Source organism: Hippoglossus hippoglossus, chromosome 19, assembly GCF_009819705.1.
Source record: "Hippoglossus hippoglossus isolate fHipHip1 chromosome 19, fHipHip1.pri, whole genome shotgun sequence".
Taxonomy (NCBI): Eukaryota; Metazoa; Chordata; class Actinopteri; order Pleuronectiformes; family Pleuronectidae; genus Hippoglossus; species Hippoglossus hippoglossus.
The window spans coordinates 13,490,943-13,507,949 of NC_047169.1; the positions used below are offsets into that span (position 1 = coordinate 13,490,943).

General features: G+C 42.5%; 1 protein-coding gene across 7 annotated transcripts in view; it reads left to right on the forward strand.

Moving 5' to 3' along the window:
- The first annotated feature begins 1,182 nt into the window (after positions 1–1,182).
- mprip (myosin phosphatase Rho interacting protein) overlaps positions 1,183–17,007 on the forward strand; it is a 40,939-nt gene continuing 25,114 nt past the window's right edge. For 3 of the 7 annotated variants that reach the window (XR_004612095.1, XM_034569882.1, XM_034569884.1), the window contains exons 1-5: positions 1,235–2,220; positions 7,731–7,808; positions 8,160–8,225; positions 16,648–16,799; positions 16,891–16,975. Coding sequence is in view for 6 of the 7 variants with exons in the window: in XM_034569882.1 (XP_034425773.1) it covers positions 2,098–2,220; positions 7,731–7,808; positions 8,160–8,225; positions 16,648–16,799; positions 16,891–16,975 (504 nt within the window). In the remaining variant the exon portion in view is untranslated. Of the gene's footprint in view, positions 2,221–7,730; positions 7,809–8,159; positions 8,226–16,647; positions 16,800–16,890; positions 16,976–17,007 lie in introns of all 7 variants that reach the window. The other 4 variants (XM_034569886.1, XM_034569887.1, XM_034569883.1 and 1 more) reach the window with 3 other exon arrangements.

Genomic DNA, 17,007 nt, shown 5'->3' on the forward strand with positions numbered 1-17,007 from the left:
CTGCTGATGTCCACTGGGACTTGCTGCTTATAATAGCCTCTGCTTGGGTCAGACATTTATACACACATATGTGATGAATAGCATCTGAGGCACGTTCCCTTGTTGCCAGCTTGTTGCCAATAAGTTGCCAGCATAAAGGGATGGAGGATATATCTATATATAGTATATTTTTCTTACAGCATATGATTAATCAATAGATTATTGTTGTATAGATGTATAAAACTGTCAATATTACTCCAGCAAAACCAACTGCAACTCTTCACATATGAATACAACAGTATATGATGTATTAATACAAAGTATGATACAATTTAATATTTCTCTTTTACTCTCTTACACTTTACTCCTGCTTGACCAGCCAGAATGTTGAAATGGCATTATCAATTATAAACAAGGACACAGCTTATACCCCAATTTAACAGAATGAAATTCAAAATTCACTTCTACCGATGTTATAGTTTGAATGCAACATTTTTTCTTGAAATGAAAGTTATTATACATTGTGGTGTTTTACTTTGACATCTGGACCTCTGTACTTTAGGGAAGTAAAATCTGAATGCAGGACTTCTTCAAAAATTTAGGTATTAAATATCTAAATATCTATATAAATATCATATCTAATATAAAATGTGTACTTCTGTCTATTCAGCTACATTCTTTTTTTTTAGTCGTTTATTTTGAGAATTTATTTTAAAGTTAATTTATGTACTGGCATAATATGTGAAATTTATTTCATTTTTTCTGTGAGTTTCATTACACCTTTTATTTTCTGAAACTTTAACAACTCAGTCATACTTGATAAACTTGATATGATAAACTTATCTTGTAAACATATTACTCATATCAACAACACACAAAAGATATGGTGTCACATATGTTGGAAACACTAGAACATTTATTATTAATATCATTTAGATCTTTAAACATATTTTAGTCAAGACATTTAACTCAAAAAGGATCATTTGTCGTTCATATTCATCAATTCCAACACTTAATAAAAGTATTCATTACTTTTGAATTATCATTTTCAATCAAACGGATATCTCCCCTCTCTCTCTCTCTCTCTCTTTATATACATATATACACTTCAAACTGATTAATAATGATAATAACAACAACAAACTATATCAAACTCAAACACACATTTATTTAGCATGTATAAAACAGCTCAGTAACCGGGTTCTGCCTGTGGGCGGCGACAGTGAGCAGTTATCGCGAGAGGCCAGTGGAATTCCAGGATCTGGTGAGATCTGTGTCCGCCTCCCTCGCTCCGGTGGGAGAGAAGAAAATAAACCTACCGCCGCTAACCAGGCTAGTTATGGAACCAGACCCCAAATACTGCCTGAGCGGACCGTAAGTGGAGCAGAGTGGCTCTCCCTGCATGCAGCGACTCTCTTTTGGGGAGAATAGCCCGGGGACCGCAGGGGATTTTTCGGACGGTTTCTCCTCATTGTGTTGGAGTCAAGTTGTAGACGCCAGCCAGGAGACGCTTTCATTAGCTAGCTAGCCGAGCTAACCGTAGCTTAGCAGAGGAGCAGTGGGTGAACTTCGCATGGACCGAGCGCTGCGAACGGGAGAGTAGCCCGCCGCCTCACCGCCAGCCTTTCCGTCGGCTCCTGTGCTTCACATGGGAGTCGGTCGCTGCTCCATGGACACTATCGCCCCGGAGCGCGAAGGCGAACACTGTGTGCAAATGTTGTTTTTGTGGCTGACGCCGTCACGTTATTGATCTGGAAAGCTAACAGGATATTAGCCAGCTTTCTCGCCTCTCCGCTTTGTGGTCGCAGGCCACGGACTGAGAAGCATTCATCCCTGGCTGAGTGATGAGGAGGCTGGCTTGATGGCAGCTAATTGTTTAACGGGAAGCAGCAATTGGATACAACTAAACGGACAAAAGGAGGGTTTGATTTGAACGTAGTCTCCGAGCACCGCAGCTCCACTTTGGTCTTTTTTTTCTGTTTTTTAAAACTTGAAAATGCATCGCAGTGCTGGAGCTTATTCGAAGTTGGGATAGAAGAGACGCACGGGAACACGTCGGGATTACGGCTCCACCTCCCAGAGAAGCTGCTTGCCGAGAAGGGAGCTGAAGTTTGTATAATGTCTACCGCAAAAGAAAACCCCTGTAGGAAATTCCAGGCGAACTTCTTCAACAAGAGTAAATGTCAGAACTGCTTCAAGCCTCGAGAGCTGCATCTGCTGACGGACCAGGATCTGACCCAGGTGAGCAAACAAATGATACGACCATGACTAACATTATGTCTTTGAATCCTGTCAAGGTTTTCTTAAGGAGTTGTACAAGTGTACATTGGCAACTGGACTGACTGTAAGACAAACAAGTCCATTTTATATATATACTTGGACAACTCCTGAAGATTACTAACATTAAGATCAGTGTCTTAAGAAGCTCAGAGTCCTCGTTTTTTTTTTATATTGCTGCAGCCAAACTTATGAAAGTGTAAATGCTCACTGGCTAGGCAGATGTGTGACCAGCTGCCTGACTGACATTAGCCTCACTTCCATTTTATATCTACGATGTCAGACTTTTACAGCTCAGTTACAGCCTCCCTAATCGGATGGATATCACAGTTGAGTTGTAAAGACCAGCAGCATATCCCTTAGATAATTCATTTTAAAGCACTTGTTGAGCAACAGTGTAATTACAGCTATGAAGGAGTGAAAGTGGGGGGTGTTTATTTTGGCTGAAACACAACACAACCTGTGAAAGCGGATTCCTGTGGATTTCTTCTACCTACAGTGATCACATTTGCTTGCCAGCTCGGTCCCTGTGATGGATTGTGCAACCGTCAGCTGTTGTTTATCTGCAGTTGTTTGTTTTTGCAAAAAACTGGGAGTTGGGGGGGATATATGGGAACCTGACTGGGGAGCAGCATAGATGAGCAGGGTAAGGAATAAAGTGCGGCTCAGCTGTGGGGATCATGTTAGAGGCATGTCTTTCTGAGTCACTCTTTTCTCTCTCTCAGATCATTAGTTTAGACTCTGTTGTATCCGGTAATTGATCCCAGACGATGAGGCCCAGATGCGCCCTTGTACATGGCTTAAGAGCCAAACAGCAACGTCAGCATCCTCTTCTCCTCTGGGAGTGTGTGGGGGCACACGCTGTGCTTGCTTTTTACACATGTGCGTATCACTTGCCGCCCTGAGTTTATTGCAGGTTAACCCTTCAGATGCGAGACTCCTGAGTCAGGATAGAGAGCTTATGGTTACATCACTTCCTCTAATCTCCCTGTGACCCGGCGAAAACTCTCTCACACAGGCCGAGTGACGACAGCCGGAACCAGAGAGGCTTACTGTACTGGCCTTTGAGAGTGATTCGCCATCAGTCCTCGCTCATCACTGTTGTTCCAGTCGCCCACAGGCTTTTGAAAACGCCTGCAGTCTGTCAGCTATCCAAACAGTTAGCAGGGAGCTCAGTTGCACAAGCACGTTTTGTAAGGATTCTATCTGGACAGCCCGCGAACTGGTTAGGACTACTCACCAGTCCATTGCTGGTCTAATTCTTTGTGTAACACCACATAAACGGTGTTAAACTTCTGAGCCCCGACCCACAGTCGGGGTAAAGCTTTGTAAAATGTCCCCAGTGTTCAGAAACTGATGCAGGTCGACTAAGAGGAGATAAACCCCATAACCCAGTAAAAATAAAGCTCTGTAATGCTGTTAAAACACCATGAATAGGTTATTTACCTTAATGAATTTGAGCCTTAAATTCAATGAAGGTTATTCAGAACTTAAAGGGAGTTTGAGAATGCAACTTTGGAACAGATAGCCCACATGGAAAAGTTATGCAAAAGGAACAGAGCTGAATGTCAGACGGACAGTATCCAATATAAACAATCTCTTTGTTCAACGCTGCCAGTACAAAAGGTGGGGGGGGGGGGGGCTGCTGCTGGAGCCCGGGGAAAATCTTTTATTTCAGTCAATGTGCTCCAAAAGGAGGTTTTATTTCCCTACAAGTTCCAGCATCGGTGTCACGGTTTTCACCCATGAATTGTTCGTCCCCAGAGAGTTAAGATTTTCGTCTAGGCCCGGCGGTCCCTCCCTGCTGGAGAAAAGCGATCATACTATCTGGTCGAGGTGGTGGGAGGCAGGACATTGATGGAGGACACAGGCAGGCTGAGGTTTACACGTACGTGGGAGGGACTGTGAGAGACAGGCAGGGATGCGATGGGACATGAGGAGTGGGAGCAGGAGTCACAGGGAGAGAAAGGAAGTTTGTGGTTGGGAAATCAAGAGTAGAGGTTCCCAGAGGCTGCAGCTCCACAACCCACGATAAAAGATTCTGACTAAAAGGTACAGAGTGGAGTCAAACCTTTCAGAGCCTATAACGTTAACACAAATGGTCCAGTGCATTTCCTGATTTGACTGCAGGCTGTTCTCTCAGTTGTTTTTATCATGTCACGCCAAATAGACTACAACTCCCATATCAATGGCTCTGTGCCAGCCTGTCCAATGTTTGTGGGAGGGCCTTGTATTTAGGTTCACTGTTGTGATATCAGGAGCATTTTCACATGGTGTCACGCCCAGCTGCGATTTGTTTTTGTCACCCACAAGCTGTGAAAACAGAATCCCAGTTAGAATGAACCCGTTTGTCTGAGTTGCCATTAGAACACAAGCACATTTATTCCTTTTTGAGGACGCTGACTTACTGCCAATGGTTGGGTAGTTCATGTAGCGGCAAAGTAGAGAAGCCAACTTTCTGTCTTCATGATAACTAATTTCACATGGCACCATGTAGTAATTGATATAATTATGCTTAATACTGTCATGTGCTGACATTATTAGAGAGCTTATTGAAGGTTTGCACAGGATTGGCTGGCTTTGTTGGACACAGTTATGAGGTGTGAAAACAAGTAATAGTTTTGCAGTATGCAGCAACATAAAGAAATATTAATGACAATACCTATCTTGTGTGTCGAAACAGATAAATTATCTCAGATAATCGTGTGTGTGGTGTGTAGCCTCCTCATCCCAACACAAAGGTTTCCAGCAAAAACAACGTCCATCTGTTGACATTTTAGTTATAGCCCAATGAGTAATATGTCAAACACCATGCCTACACAGAAGGTTTAGCATGAGCAGCATGTCAGCAGACCGTCAGCAGCAGTTCCGGTGATCTGTACATGTCTTAACAGGCAGCGTTCAGTCACATTATTGTGACCAGCGGTTTGCAGAACCCAATACACAACACAGGAAAATACATGGGAGTGTATACATACACTTTGGGTCATGTTTACAGGCTTATACTGAGAATATAATGTGAGCTTTCTCATGGCCTGTGACGGCTGGTTTGATTGATATAGGAGCATATAATGTTCAGGCTGACGTTTTGTTAAGAAGAACAAGTGGGTGCAGGTAGGTTAGTGAGGGATGTTCAGTTTGTGTTCTATTTGTGTTGAAACTGGTTATTAAGGTGGATATCCGTGGACTCCTTAGTTAAAGCATCTGTTAGTGACATTCCACAGCTGTAAAGGATAGCACATACTTTACATTTGTGCATAAAAGATGTTGATGGTTGGACCCTCTGGTGACCTACTGGTTAAGGCACTTATCATTTAACTTTACGTCCATGGTTGCTCTACAAACAAAGGCTAAAATGATCCAAAACATCTTAAAAGCATAAACATGGTTGGGCTGTTGGACGATGCCATCGACCATCAGTGATGGCCGACAGCCACAATGTTGAGCCAATATTGTGATGCCCCATTCCCTCGACACAGACAGAGGCCTGTCTGCCGCACACAGACTATAATTTCAGTGTCTACTATAACAGAAAAATACAGTGGAAACTGGATAAAGTGATCTGTTTATGGATCGAAAAGCTTGGGACATAATCGCTCCTATATAAATGCTGTAATAGTTTGGTTATAATGATCTAGCTGTCTGCTTACAGTGTTCATTTGGGATCTTTTCATACATGTTTGGACCATAAAAAAAGTTCTAAAATTGTTTTTAATGGCTCTGTCAGCTAAGTTTACAAATCTGTTGTTTTTACCCAGTCTGAGTTCAGAAATGTGTGCAATGACACTGTTTGTCTGTGTGTCAGCGCAAGAGAGAGGAAGTGAGCCAGCGGAGTCGGGGTGGGCTGAATTAATGAATTAATGAGCGCAGCTATGAAGAAAGATTTTACTAATTTAAGAAAAGTATTGATCATCATGTGGTGATCAGTGTTGATATCGCAGAGATTCTTTGCTTTACAGTGAGATAATGTAGTGATTTGCGTGTGTTTCAGTCTGAATCATGAAATGAAAAATTTGTTTTGTTAAATTAATAAAGTAACAAGAGCTCAATAGACACTACAGCACCTGTAGGTTGGTGTTGGGGTGTCACTGTTACATAGTTTTTATTACGGAAAATCAGTATATCCCCAGGTTGGAGGGGGTAGTGGTGGGGATGTTATTTGCAGGATCAGTGTAGAGGAAGTTGGTCCATTGTGTGTTATTGTAAGCGTGTGAGCAGGGATGTGTTCTTCTTGCTTCTAAAGTTTCTGAAACAGCTGCTTCTTGTTTTCCTCCTCATGGTTGTCTCTCTAGAGTTTGTGCTTTTTTCCGGCTGTCTGTCTCAGTGCAGGACATTAAGTCACCAGTGAGAATCATCTTTGGTCAAATTACGACACCAATTTGAGTTATCTGGGCCACAGGCTGTGGCCCCTCCATAGTAACCTTTTTTTTAATGGTTTCTGCTCATCGAAATAACCTTTTATAGGCACGTCCATACAGGTTCAAGGAAGGAACATGTAGATTTATGACAGGCATGCAGTGACATGGAGGAGAACCAGGTCTTGTATAAGAGTAGCAGAATAATCATCAGATCCTTCTACCTTACAGCAGAAATTCAAGGGATAGGTTTATGGAAGAGGTGGGGGAATGATTGCTGGTTTGAGAACCGCTCGCTAATGGTTAACACTTGGCTGTCCTTATTAATGGAGAGCAAAGAGCAGCAGGTTTACAGAGCCTACATACTGCCCCGTAGGAGCAACCGCTTTCAGACATGACCTCCGGATAAAGTCCGGAGAATTGGCTACAGAGTTTACCCAGAGTCTACCTTTCACACATGCACAACACAGCGGGAGGTTTTCTGCACAGGCGTGTTCACAACAGCATCAAATACCCTGAATTATTCATGCGAGAGGTGGAGCAGCCGGGTGCAGCCGAAAGAGACGGGAAGTGTCGTATTAACTCCGCTGCGTGGTTCACATGATTTTGTTTACAGCACCCCGACACCGTAGTCGTCTCGTATCACCAGAACTCTCTTGACATCTTTGTTGGTGTCTTCTACGTGTCCAGGGTAGGTCTGAAAGCAGCTTCGGTTTATATGTTTCCATGACTTTAGAACTGTTGTGCCTCTGTTGGGCTGCGGTAGCCCAGACGATGAACTCTGATAATGGGTTTAGATAAATTGTGAGTTTTAAGAAGGCCTCTAGTCAGTCGTCATCTTTGTCTTTTGGTCTCATCTGCTGTTGGGGAACAAAGAAAAAAAGAAGCACTCAAGCATGTCATCAGACAGAGCTGATTGCACCAGAAGGATCACCAACTGGTTTTGTGTGGCTGCAAAATGCACCTCGAAAGCAGAGGCAACATCTGGACCCCAAAAGGCTTCTCTTCCTCATTAACAGCATCTCTCGCTCCCTCCCATCCCCCCTCAGCTAACACTCTCTTCCAGTTTTAATGATTACCTAAATTGCTCTTTTTCCCTCCCCCCTCTCTCTTTTACAGGCTAAACCTATTTATGGTGGATGGCTTTGCTTGGCCCCGGAGGGAACTGACTTTGACAATCCTATGCAAAGATCCAGGGTAAGAACATGTTCTGTATATAGGGCTGCTTTTTTTCTGTGGTCAAGGGGGATGTATACATATGTACAGTGTTTGTATATGCTTTACTTCCCCTTAATTAATGTAAATGTACTGTGCTGGAATTCATCAAAAGCTGTTTTCCCTGCATCTACAGCCTCTTCTTGAAAGATAAAATGTGAAGCTTAACTGTCGAACTTTGCATTGTTGTTCTTTTCTGGAAAAATAAGTGCTTTTTTCTTTCTTTCTTCGATTTTATGTAAAAAGCAGCATTTCAGTGATGTTGTAACCCATAAAAACATCTACATTGCTTCAAAGTCAAGCTTCTCTGATCGCAAGTATTTCTTCTAACAGAAATGGCAAAGAAGATTCTTTGTGCTGTACGAACATGGCTGTTTACGCTTTGCCCTGGACGAGTCGGTAAGTTGTGCATCTTATCCATTACTCCCAGACTTCTTTCTCTTCTTTTGTGCAACCAGGGTGTGAACTGAACTGAACCTAAAGGCTAGAGAAATGTGTTTTCATATTCATTTTCATAATTCAGCCTCCTCAATACAGTTCTTAGAGGTTAAAAAGAAGTTAAATTATACGTTATTTTTTTCTCTTGGCTGCTGTAGGCAGTAATGCTATGTATACATATATAACTGCTTTCAGACATGCACTGACCTCCGAATAATCTCCTGAAATTATCCGGAGGGGCTGTATGTCAGCATGCAAATGTACGAGACAGTTGTTGTGGCCTGAGTTTCTCCTGCCAGCCCCCTAGGAAAAACAGATAACGTCTGAATGAGCTTATGTAAGACAATAGCAGAAGAAAATCCAGGGGATTCACAATGAGCGCCTTGATGAAGTTTTGAGAACGTGGCAAACGCAAAACTGAAAAAAAACTAAAAGACAGATACCTCAGAATGAAAAAGACGAACCATACACATAGAAGACACTGGCACAGATGTCAAGAGGGCTTTTGGTTATGAGGGCAGACAGTGGTGTCGAAATTTCCTACATGAACCATCTATCACAGCGCCTTTCCCGCAGTAACCTTTTGCCGTGTGTTATATGCAATGCAGTGAAGAGGATTGGAGAAGCACAGAGTAAAAGGCTGTGAAGTCACCTCTTGGTGCCCACTGTAATCCTGTGTTTGTGGTGGCAGTGTGTCGCCAGGGGAATGTGACACGGGTGACCAAGCCCATACCTGCTAATCAGGCTGGAGATTGGACTGCTTGTGTGTAAACACTGGGGGGGGGCATACTCTACCCGGCAGCCTGCAGGACAACACACAGACACTGACTTTTAGTTTAACTTGACCTCATGTTTTTCTTTTAAACATAAAAGAGACATTTTCTGCAGGTGTGTCTCTGTGTGTGTGAGGAGCACCAACTGTGAGGGGAAAGGAGATGAGCTGACTTTGGAACAGCCCGACTGGGCCTCTGTGTATAAGCCAGACGTTTGAAGTCACAATTGGTGAATCTCTTTGTGTTGCCAGTGATGACAATGTGAGGAAACGTGGTTGTGTTTGTGCGAGTGCGTGTGCATGTTTCCACTGTGTAATGTGTTTCCAGTGACTACCAGTGCTGCTGTGCAGTTGTGTTTTCCTCTCATTGTAACAGCGATTCCAAAACTGTCTGCCTTATTGTCCTGTGGTCTTTTCATCTGCTCCACAAGGCAGGAAAAGTGGGTCAGGGAAATGGCTGCTTTGTACTCTGGACTCTGAGGATCGGAGCTCTTTTAAACATAGGAAAACTGATAATAACACGTTAACGGTCTTGATCGCATCACGCTCATCGTTGTTTACCCAGTGGCCCGGGCCACTAGTGGAGGTTGGATATGATTTGTTTGAGGTCTGGGTTGAAGGCTTGCGTTCATATATCCATTCCCCTCCTGTGGCTTTTATATGAATGCAGAGATTTACACAAGCAACACCCACCCACTCTTTGTCTTATGGCTCCTTTGATCACATTATCTCCACTCTTATTGCTGTTCATCAACAGACCGGCCCTGCTAAGCCTCTCATAACAAGGAGGTCCGTGCCTGACAGTACAAAGTATTTTCTGCTCTATATTGAATGTCAAGACAGCAGGGTTCAGGCGTAAGGTCATAAGAGCTTGAAGTAAAGTCTCCTCCTTCGTGTTAATGTTTTGTGCTGAACAAGAGTAAAGCAAATCATTTCAATTTGATTGTGGTCCACAACATTTTCCTGATGTTCCAAGAAAAAAAAAGGAATGCTGAAATTTAGATTGTATGTGCTTAGTAATTAATGAAAGTTAATTACTTATGCTTAATTAAATAGTTCTTGTCATGGCTAGCTGGAGCAAAGGAAGCTCCTACTCTGAGGTGTGTTGGCCATATTTCAGCCGTTGTTGATATTCCTACTTCTTGTATCGATACGAAATACCCAGACTGCTTTTGTCATCCTTTTCCCTCTTTTCTCTTTCTGTGCTGGGCGAGCATTACAAACATTATGTCCTTATCATCAACTTTGTGCGTCATTCAAAAATAACATCAGTAAAACAAGACTTGGTGAATGGATTTCATCTGCAATTTTCTCAACCTCTCATAACCATCTGACACAGATACAACATTTGGCACGCTGACCAAAATCTTTGTCCGACTGGACGTCTGTAGACATCTCACTGTCCCAGTGGCCACTAGTCAGCTGACTGATTTACTGTAGCTCTCTCTCTCGCTCTCTCGCTCTCTCACTCTCTCTCTCGCATAATCAATTTGTCGGGCCGTTAACATTTTTCAGACTTGATTCTTTTTGACAGATCTGTGACAGACGTAATTCTTGGCTGTTTGACAGGTTTTCTACCTGGTTCATTTGTACAAGAACTTGTTTTCACTCGCCATGTATTTGTTTCCACTGTGGCTGTAGAACATTGTGTACCAGCCTTCAGAATCTATCCAAACACTTAAGGCGGATTAACTCTGAAAGACTCACTATAGACAGACTCAAAAACACTCACTAATAACACATGCGTAAAAGAGTGTAGCTACACTGGTACTCACTCCATTTATAAAGAATATCTGTTAACTGGAATGGCACTCAAAAGAGTGCATACCTCAAACAAGGCCCAACAGCCCCCTTAGAATCAATCAAGCCGCACCAAATTACACACACTTGTCAGTCCTCTAAATATGCCCTGTTTCATCAACATCAATGAATAATTTCTTGGGGAAATTGATGACAATGTCAAAAAAAAAGCCCTGTCTCGCAATATTGATGCGATTCCTGGATCCGTCCGAAGATATAATGGTTTCTTATTTGGCCTATGTCCCATCCCTCTACCAAGTTTGGTGGAAATCTGTTTAGTATATTTTGCATAGTCCTGCTGCGGACAAACAAACAACCAACAAATAAATAAACGGACATGAGTGAAAAGCATAACTTACTTGGTGTAGGTAATAAATGAACATTTAATTGTTTCATCCTGCAGCATCATATTAAGTATTGTCTCATATTAGGGCCAATACGGTATCTTTTCCTTCCAGAGCAGTACAGAACTCTATTTTTCTGCTTATTTCGTTTAGTCTTGTAGCTTGTAAGTTAAACCCTGCTATGATAATGATACTTCTACAAACATAAAGGAAAGATTTTCATTAGGTCACAGTCCCTTCATCACTAAATTATAAAGGAAAAATGTGGTTGAATGGAGCTGTTTTTCCAACATTGATTTTCCAAACATCTTGATTCCTCTTGGAGAACAAGGTCCAGGCGATGATGACATTGGTTTCTATTTTTTGCTCGGTAGACAGCAGGGTGCTATCTGAAGCACTGGACTCTTAAAGCTGAACTATTTCCACCGCAAGCAGAGGGAAAGATGCTCTCCCCATCTGAAGCAGCATTCCTCCTCCAATGCCCTTATTTGGTGAACTGCAGTGAGCTTGCAGCCCCGGGGACCACAGAGAGCAGGAGAAAGGGAGCTCTAGCCCCTAAAAGCCACAGAGGAAACGTCAGATATGCCCCAGACCCAGACATTCCACACACGGCCTGCCACAGCAAGCACCCAACTTGATAGTTGAACAGCCAGAGGAATAGTTTAGCAGGTACATCACTGCTACATACATGGCGAATCAAATTGAGATGAAGATTGGATATGGACAAACAGTGAGACAGGCAGTCTGAGAGAAATCTTCTAAAAAAGCAATAATATCATGAGACCACCCTGAAAGCTTCAGGGGCAAAAGGTCAACGACCATGAGAACATGCTGAAGGAGACGCAGAAGACAACTTCACTTCAGATCCGCTTCTGTCCCACATCATGTTGAAGAAAGGGAAGAACAGTTCTGTCACTCTTGTGTGACAGTGTAATAAAGTTGGGCATACACTGTACGACTTTAGAAATGCTGTTAAATTCCATATCATACTGTACATGTTAATTGTATGAGAAGGAACACCAAAGCTCACGATATATGTGCTCACTCTGTACAGCCGGATTGTCTGACATGACCTGACTGCACACTGTGCGTTGCTGTCAGCTCCCTCAGACCAGCTCCAGACCAGTCAGTTTTTTTGTCAAAGAAGAGATCAGAGTTTGTTTGTGGTGTCCACATACACACAAGTGGCTTGCAAAACATGGACACTTCCTAATCTAAATTTACTACTTAGTGTTTTGCCATTTCACTGTGAAGAAAAAAGTTTCTGTATTTGGATAATCGCCTCGTGATAATGCTTCAACTGTGCAGGAGCCTGACGACGGTTGACAAAAATTTCGGACATATCAGAAACTCATCCAACCATCGGCGGTCATGAGTATTTGATATGCCGGGCTTAAACCACTTTACTACATCACTGTTTTCAATTCTCTGCTGTGTGATTTCAGGAATGATTTGCATCACAGTTGACACAGCATCGACAGTATTTGGAGGAACTACACTGGCGGCTTCTGTCTGTTGAGATTTTTGATGGAGGGCACTGTGTCGAGAAACATGTACCGTATAAAACAGCGGTCTCCTCTCCACAGCCTGCTGTGGTGAACTTGCCTTTGGCTCATCCTATAAAAGCCTCCTGGAGGGTTTATCATTTATGGAGTGGGTGTTTTCCACTTAATTCCACAGCTGGCTATGTTGTTTCTTTTTTCCTTTTCTTACATTTTTTTGAGAAAGTTTACAGTTGGGCCTGGGCTCCAATAAAAAGTACAAATTTGAGCACAGGGCAATTACCCTATAGACACATCCCTTTTTGGTTTGAAGCATTTTACTCATCAATCTCCTGTGGGTTGTATTGTCTCTGGTTCGGTCGCATAGTGTGTTTTATAGCCCCTCATGTCATGTCAGCCAGAGTGGCTGAAGTCTCAAGAGGAGTATTTTGTTTTTAATAATATCTCACAGCAAAGCTAAAAATACTCAGCCTCATGGTTGAGAGACACAATTGGAGGATATGGAATTGGCCCAGTTGTGTAGAAATCCAACCCACAGCAATTTGTTTGCCTTTGAGTGGTAGCCCTGGCAGATACATCTCCTTTGTTTTGCTGCTAGTGGCAGTTTCTAAGCAACAAGTGGCTTCTCTAGTCTCATCACCAGGGATCAGCTGGACTTTAGAAATCCAGGCTCCACCTAAGAGCAAAACATTACACACAAAATTCACCTTCAGGCACTCTGGGCGTCTCTTTCGCCTGCGCTTGATGTCATCCACTTACTTTGTGGATGGACAGTGGGAGTTTTCCAATGTTAAGTATTAATTGGATCAAACTGGACATTTATATAGTATAAGAAATGCAGTTTAAATATGTTTTGCTAAAGGTACCCTAGCTGCAGACAATAAAAAGATTTATGCTGTCGAAGTCTTTGAACGTTAAATGTCTTCTAAGGTTATAGCCCCTCTTCACTGCTGGAACTTTAGCACTTTAGTTCCAGGTGCCAAAAGAATTTGGTGAGGAACATCCCTGGAGAAGGAACACACAGTGATCTTGCATTAATGACCCTATTCTCACACTGTATTGTAGTGCTTTGTCTGTATGAGAAGAAGGGGTCTCTTCAAGGAATGTCTCGGACTGAATGGGAGCTTCCACTGGTGTACTGTTCAGTGATGTTGAGGTTTTCATCATCCACGGTCTCAAACCAAAAAAAGGTCGACACTGCTCCTGACCTGCTCATCAAACACACACAGGTCCATAGACCCCTGGCCTGTACTACGAAGCAGAATTTGCAGTTATCAAGATAGGTTAAGCTTGCTCACCTCTCACTGGCATAAATCACCATGCTAAATCAGTTCAATGGCAAACCAGATTTATCGATCTAAAGGTTTCCGGCAGGCACAAAAGAGTTTAGGAATAATAAATGTTAGCAGATATCTTTACAGATGAGTAAAATAGTTTTTCTGTTCCACTCTGCTTTTAAAACAAAGCTTCTAACAAAAAGGACGGAAAGTTTATCATGATACCCTTTTATATATTCATCAAAAAGTTTATTGCTTCATTTGAATTTAACAATAATACTTTAATTCTGATATACCACCTGACAGTGTTGATGCTTTTACAGTTAATATTTTCACATCATATTAAGAACATAATTCATGGTTGTGACGATGTTGTTCATATTTCACGACACAAGTGTGTATTTGCATAGAGCAGTGAAGGGATATCCAATCATAAGTTTATAAGTGGTCACTGGAGATGCATTCTAATACCAGGTGTGAACTGATGCACATAGAGCTGTCGAATTGGGATTAGATCACTCAAGACAAATGTTTATACTAGGGCTACACAGGGCTCAGATTTTGTACACTTACATTACAGTAGAGTGGGTTTTTTTCCATCTGTCTGTGAAACGTCTGACGGCTGCAGCTAAGGTTGCCTACTTTGTTTTGATGCCATGGTGTCTTTATGTTTCTTTGGTCAAAAGTCTCTGAATCACAATTGCATTAGGAATCACATCCCATTAGGGTTAAGAGAGAGAGAGTCTTTTCCACAAGTGTCCACTTGTGAGCAGTGTGATTGTCGGGGAGCTCATATTCTGAGAGACCGCTACTGCTCAATGAGACACTGCAGCATGTAGAATGTACTTTTCCAGGGAGTCTTGTGGGTGCCGTTGGGTGTTTTGTTTTGTTTTATACCTCTTTTACACCAAAATGTGTGGGTATGCATGGTTTTTTGTACATGGCGATTGACTCCTTCTCTATTCTCAGTAGAGGAATTGGCCTTTCTGTTTTTGTGCTGGTGAGTCATTCAACTACACGGATGTGCCAGATATTGTGAAGCTCTCTCACCTCACTGTCTAGCCAGTGTTCTTGCATGTTTTGAATTACATATTGCTGTTGCATAACAACAACAACAACAATTTGTACACAAACATTCATGGCTATTTACACGCCAATACCCGAATGCGTGTCATACCATCACACCGGGAAAGGTGCAGGCTCGGTGTCTAGACTGTCAAAATATAGAAGAAGAAATAATCGTGTTCAATCAGGTGTCATGTTTTTATCGTTTGACTTGGGAATGAATGCCCATTGAGTCTGATTCATTGCAGACAAAAGCCTGATGTCAGTGTGTTTTTCGCCAGTGGAAAAGGGGCCTTAGCTGCTGTTTGAGCTGCACCTGAATGGCATGCTTCCCCAGCAGTTTCTGCAAAGTCGTTTAGTGCTATTTGCCACTGCAAGCATCAGCAAACCCTTTGAACTCTGGTGTTAGTTCTTTGGATGTTTCATATCAAATAGCAAGTGTTAGAGGAGCCCTCCTCTTGACAGATATTATCAATAGAATATCGATGTGACCTAGGTTTGAGCACACTGCAGGGTTCACCATCACTTTGACAGCGTCATCTACCACGGCTACTTATTCTCAAACTTCATTTATTTTTCCGGCTGGAGGAAATTCTTCCACAGCGCCCAAAGTGCGACGCAGTTTGCCATATTTGGCAGCCCACAGGGGTTTAAAGGCAGATCTTAATAAAGCTGGATCCGTGTTCAGTGGCCTTAAAAGGAGCTGGAAAAGAGACCAAGCACCTGTTTTGCATCTGTAGGAAGGCACAGACTTCAGCGAAGCCTGATAACAGAGCCACAGGATTCAGAGCAGACAAAGAACAGGTTTGAGAAGAGGAAGTTTACGTGATTTTTTTCTTCCCACTCTGATGTTAATGAGACAATAACTTATTGAGTTAAATTGACAATCTATTCACATAAAACACACAGAAAAAGTAACATTGGTGGTTTGGCTGTGGCTTGTTCGATATGTTTCCTTTTGACTACAAAGATGTTGAGATTTTTTTTTAGCGTTACAAATGTCATTGCTGGTTTACAAAGCAGACAGAGCTCTACGTTCTTCACTGATCACACACACAAAGCCGCTTTAGTCCGGCATCCCATTGCTGTCATCTCCCCTTTCCACTCACTCTGCGCTGCAAATGAAAGGATTTGCCTAGTTACCATGGTGAGCTGGTGATTACACACGAGTGTCCATACAGTACAGGCATGATGTGCCCTGAAGTCTGCCTGTGAAATAGAGGGGCAGGTGGGGGATGAGGGATTGGATGAGAGATGCAGTAAAAACCCATGAAACCAAGTCTGTGAAACACTGCATGATTCCCGTCCGATCTTCTGTTTTAAAGTCCTCAACTATTATAAATATGATATCATTGTTTAGTCGGGCAGTCACACATCAGTTGTGGAATCAAACCAGTGACTCAAGCATCCTGTTTACATTTTCTCCACATTTGTTCTTTTTAATATCCACTCTTGCACTTCCTTTTAAATGCCCCTGGTGTTGTAATACTTTATTTATTTATGTATTTAAGTTAACCTTCACCTTTGCTATTACTTAATTCTCTGTATTCAGTTATTCATTCAAAGGGTAAAGTACTACACTCTGATGTGCAATAAACAGTATTTGTCGTGTTTCTCCTGTAGCCAAGCACGCTGCCTCAGGGAACCGTGAACATGAACCTCTGCACCGACGTCATTGACGCTGAGCCCAAGACCGGCCAGAAGAACTCCCTGTGCATCATCACGCCAGACCAGGAGTACTTCATCAGAGGAGAGAATAAAGAGATCATCAATGGGTGAGTTGTCTGGCTGTGGCTGTTACTGGCTTGGGCAGGGTTCAGATGTTCATGCACAAATGTCAGAAACACTCCTGTGTGTCTGTTTCAGGTGGAGTGAGCAGCTGGTGGTTTACCCCCGAACCAACAAACAGAACCAGAAGAAGAAACGCAAGGTGGAGCCTGCGACCTCCCAGGTTAATCTCCTTTACATCATACAAAAAGGATG